The sequence below is a fragment of the Scleropages formosus genome, chromosome 5, assembly GCF_900964775.1.
Source record: "Scleropages formosus chromosome 5, fSclFor1.1, whole genome shotgun sequence".
Taxonomy (NCBI): domain Eukaryota; kingdom Metazoa; phylum Chordata; class Actinopteri; order Osteoglossiformes; family Osteoglossidae; genus Scleropages; species Scleropages formosus.
In genome coordinates this window covers 26681965-26685947 of record NC_041810.1, presented here as the reverse complement: position 1 = coordinate 26685947, position 3983 = coordinate 26681965, and the positions used below count along the sequence as shown (strand labels likewise).

Here is a 3983-nt window from a genome sequence, read left to right as displayed (position 1 = left end):
AGAATTAAAATGCCAAATGGTCAGCTGCAGTACCTATAAAATATAAAACGGACTATATATTACTGCACAATTGCCTTAAGGACTAGTCCAAAATATAAAACATGCAAAATGCACTTTGGAAGGGCTTCCAGGACTCCATCATGAGGGGAAGGTTATTTCTAAAGGCCCTGGCCAGAAGATAGTATTTTGGGAGCTTGACAGTCCATTGGCTTGGAGGGAAACCCAACTTCCATAAAGAGAATGGCACCCTTCTGCTGCGCCATCGCCGTGCGCCATATATACCCCCTAGGAATGTGGCGTTCGCTCGGCCGCAGCTCCTCCCCATCCCTCCACCAAACCCGTGCTGCGCTCCTCCACGTCTAGGTGAGCTTTTCTCCATTCATTTTAGTGTCTCCTGCCTCTCAATCTGAGCATAATAAACAGAGACACCGCTCATCCTTACATTATTGGACTAACTGGGGGATGATGGGTCTGGACATGGATTTACCATACATTTGATTTTTCAAAAATTACTTTCACATGATAGTAATCTTGTTGCGGTAGATAAAATGCTTTATTTTACCAAAATGCAGCATATTACATGAAATTAACACAATAAATTCGGCATGCCGCGTTGGATGATTTCCTCACCAAGTTTGCATTTATAATAAAATACTTTTATGTTTTTATTAAAGATTTTACACAAGTAAATAGTTTCAGATATTGAAATAAAGTAATTTCTTAACAGTTTCTTTTCCACTTTGTTGGTTTTTTCTACTTCTGGTAAATATATTATAAAATAATACTGTGACGTATTGGACTGTCCCGTCATTCTAATACCAGGTCACCTGAGGTTGAGTCACCTGCGGAAGAACAGTACAGGTTTACATTTCAAAGTACCCCTAGGGGCAGAATCTGTCTTTTTCTTTTCGCAAAACGTTGTTGGCACATTCATAGGCTGAGTGTACATTTGTGTAAATGTAACAATAACTGTTATTGAGTTTAATTCACACTGATTGAGCTGCTGTCCATTCCGTTGGAGATGGGATGGTGTGAAAGTGTCACACTTGGATGAAAAGTTTAACTGTCTGGTGTCACCCCCCTCACCTTGAGGACATTATCACTGCATATAACATGAAGGGCTCATTAACTCTGACACTGGACAATGCTGATAAATGTTTAACACTAGGTGGTGGTATGAAATGTAAAATGTGTCTCTTGTATTTCAAAAGCACATTACAAACACACTGCACAGACATGTGGAGGTTGCTGGAACATGACAGTACCCTGGTTCTTTTTTGGATACTAAAAACCATCAGCTCCGGATGCTTTTGTCCATTCCAAAGATTTCTTTTTCAAAGGACTGCTTGTTCCACCTGTTGAGGGTTCGACTGCTGCCAGCTGCTCGGAGACACTCACACTTTTGCTGGGCGACCCCATAGGACAGCTGGTACCCCACAAATGTCTCAAATTTAGAACTAGCACTTCCAGTTCCAAAGGAACGCCGGATGTGTTCCACATTTTCGCCTATGTTTTCAACAAAACCAGAATATATATTCGCTTGATAAACATTTAAGATGCAAATCATGATTTTATATTAACTGGAAAAGCGACTCGTGTCCAACTGTACAGGATCCAGGTACATTCAGCTGTATTTCACACATTTTTCAACTGAAAATTCACATTTTGTTGCAGGTCTGGGTCTTATAAAGGGCCACGATGTCAGAGTAAGTACAGCATCCATTTATTTATGTGTGAGATGTGTAAGACTCTTCAGGAAAAGACACCTCACCTAATGCTTTTTGTGACTTTAAGAGTCATTCAGTCTGAAACGGTATTATGGTCTTAAAATGATATTTATAATATTTGTAAAGATACACGTTATTATCTAATTCTTGAAACAGAAATAACTACAGAAGCATTTTCTGTACATTCATCATGAATGTGCTGCTGTCCAGCTTCAGATGCTGATTTACATATATTTTATTCAACACGGAATAATAATCTCGTTCCGTGTTTTAACTTAAGGAAAAAGATGACATCGAGCCGTAGGCATCATCTGAAGGTAAAGAACTGCACTCAATACCTGTATTAATTCCTCAGGTGGATAAGACTATGAGAACTTTTACATTTACTTCAGGGTGACTGTGAAATTTTTATTCATTTATTATTTTTTCAATTTAATTTTTTTTCCTGCGATCGAGTCTTTGTGGAGGACTTGTTGTAATGTGCACTGAACACACCCTGCATTGCAGAGCCTGATGCTTCAGGTTGCCAAAGGCTTGCTGGAGGCCAAGGCAGCCGAAGCAAAAGTGGAAAAAAAGAAGTACATGGAGGAGAACTGCCCCGCGCTCTCGGTGCCCGGATCTGTGCAGGAATTGCAGGTGTGACGGCGGTCAGTCACCGACAGGCCACAAACCCTCATGTAATGGGATCTAGGCGAGCAGAAGAAGTGGAAATGTTGATGGCTACAATAAGCAGAGTAGAAAAGGGTGATGTTCTGAGCCTCTCCTTCTTCAGGAACTGTGCAGGAAGCTCCATCAGCGGATCGATAAGGTCGATGAGGAGAGATACGACTTGCAGCTCAAAGCTGAGAAGGCTGCCAAGGAGGTGGGGTCCGCACTGCGACTCGCTTTCTGTAGTGCCGTGGAATATGTTTTAGTGGATCATTGATGGTCTTCTGCCTCCGACCAGATCGAAGACCTGAAGATCAAGGTGATTGACCTGAAGGGCAAGTTCAAGAAGCCGGCTCTGAGGAAGGTGCGCATGTCCGCCGACGCCATGCTTCAGGCTCTGCTGGGCTCCAGGCACAAGGTGTCCTTGGATCTGAGAGCCAACCTGAAACAAGTGAAGAAGGAGGCCAAGGAGGAGGTGGGTGGTCTTCTGGAGACCCTGTCGGATTCTCTATGGTGGGATGTTGGATGTGGTGGTTAGAGCTGCTGCACTAAAATGAAAGGACCAGGATTTGAATCCCTCCTCCTGCTGTAATACCCTTGATCGCGGTTCACCGTGAACTGAAACAGTGAAAATTGCCCCATTGGGTGAAACGCTGTACGTAGTTGAATATTGTAAGTTGCTTTGGAGGAAAACATGAGTTAGATGAATGAATGCATGTATTTAATGTACAGTGTAGATTGTAAAGCAAAACTAGGAAAAGAAACAAAAGATGCCTATCCTGCCTTTCTTGTTTGGCCCATTTCTCTTCATATGGTAATAATTTTCTACATAAATGTGTCTCCACAGCAGCTGGAAGCCGTCGGCGACTGGCGCAAGAGCATCGAGGACAAGGCCGGCATGGACGGCAGGAAGAAGATGTTTGAGTCCGAGGCCTAGATAGTTTTACTGCTGCTGGGTTCTGCTCTCTGTCTTAATCGTGATCCTGTTCAGTTGTTCTGACACATTAAGAAATAAAATTAAAACTTCTGAATAATTCTGACATATTACGCTTTAGGAAACGCATATGTGGACCTCTGTTTCTGTTACCAATTTACCTTGTTCACCCACTCCTACCTACCTCTAATTTCTCAGGTGTCGAAATCCAATAAAGTGTATTTTGCTGGCAAACATTTCATTGCTAAACTTATTGCTGTTTTCAAGTCTTTTTGGTCCTGTTTCATGCGAGGAATACTTATTATAGTTTATTTACTTATTATTATTTAGTTATTATATTATAATACACCACGGCAAGATCATTTATTGTTACTATGTCTAACCGCATGTTTATGTAATACCCTGTATGACTTTCATAGTACGTGAAAATTAGGCTACCTCAAGGTATTATACAGTTTTTATATTATTGAGATTTTTCATACTAAGCTCACACTGCATCACACACACACACACTGTCGGAAACCGCTTGTCCCAAGAGGGGTTGCGGTGAGCCAGAGCCTAACCCGGAAAGATAGGGCACAAGGCTGGATGGGGAGGGGACACACCCAGGACGTGATGCCAGTCTGTCGCAAGGCACCCCAGGCAGGACTCGAACCCCAGACCCACTGGAGTGC

General features: G+C 42.4%; 1 protein-coding gene across 3 annotated transcripts; it reads left to right on the top strand.

Annotated features, from left to right (window-relative positions):
- Nucleotides 1-286: 286 nt before the first annotated feature.
- LOC114909044 (troponin I, fast skeletal muscle-like) lies at nucleotides 287-3544 on the top strand. 3 transcript variants are annotated; one of them, XM_018765491.2, is made up of 6 exons: nucleotides 310-1706; nucleotides 2008-2044; nucleotides 2235-2363; nucleotides 2500-2589; nucleotides 2674-2850; nucleotides 3223-3544. In XM_018765491.2, exons 1-6 carry the CDS (start codon nucleotides 1699-1701, stop codon nucleotides 3310-3312), a joined length of 531 nt encoding a protein of 176 aa, XP_018621007.2. In that variant the 5' UTR covers nucleotides 310-1698; the 3' UTR covers nucleotides 3313-3544. The 3 variants fall into 3 exon arrangements, with proteins under 3 accessions (XP_029108351.1, XP_018621007.2, XP_029108350.1); XM_029252518.1 differs by lacking the exon at nucleotides 2008-2044 and having other exon boundaries at nucleotides 287-363; XM_029252517.1 differs by having other exon boundaries at nucleotides 310-2044.
- Nucleotides 3545-3983: the final 439 nt, after the last annotated feature.

Coding starts and splice junctions, on each gene's coding strand:
- LOC114909044 (XM_029252517.1), top strand. CDS start 1,922: ATGTGCTGCTGTCCAGCTTCAGATGCTGATTTACATATATTTTATTCA. Junction 2,045..2,234: donor GCCGTAGGCATCATCTGAAG/GTAAAGAACTGC, acceptor CCTGCATTGCAG/AGCCTGATGCTTCAGGTTGC. Junction 2,851..3,222: donor AGAAGGAGGCCAAGGAGGAG/GTGGGTGGTCTT, acceptor GTGTCTCCACAG/CAGCTGGAAGCCGTCGGCGA.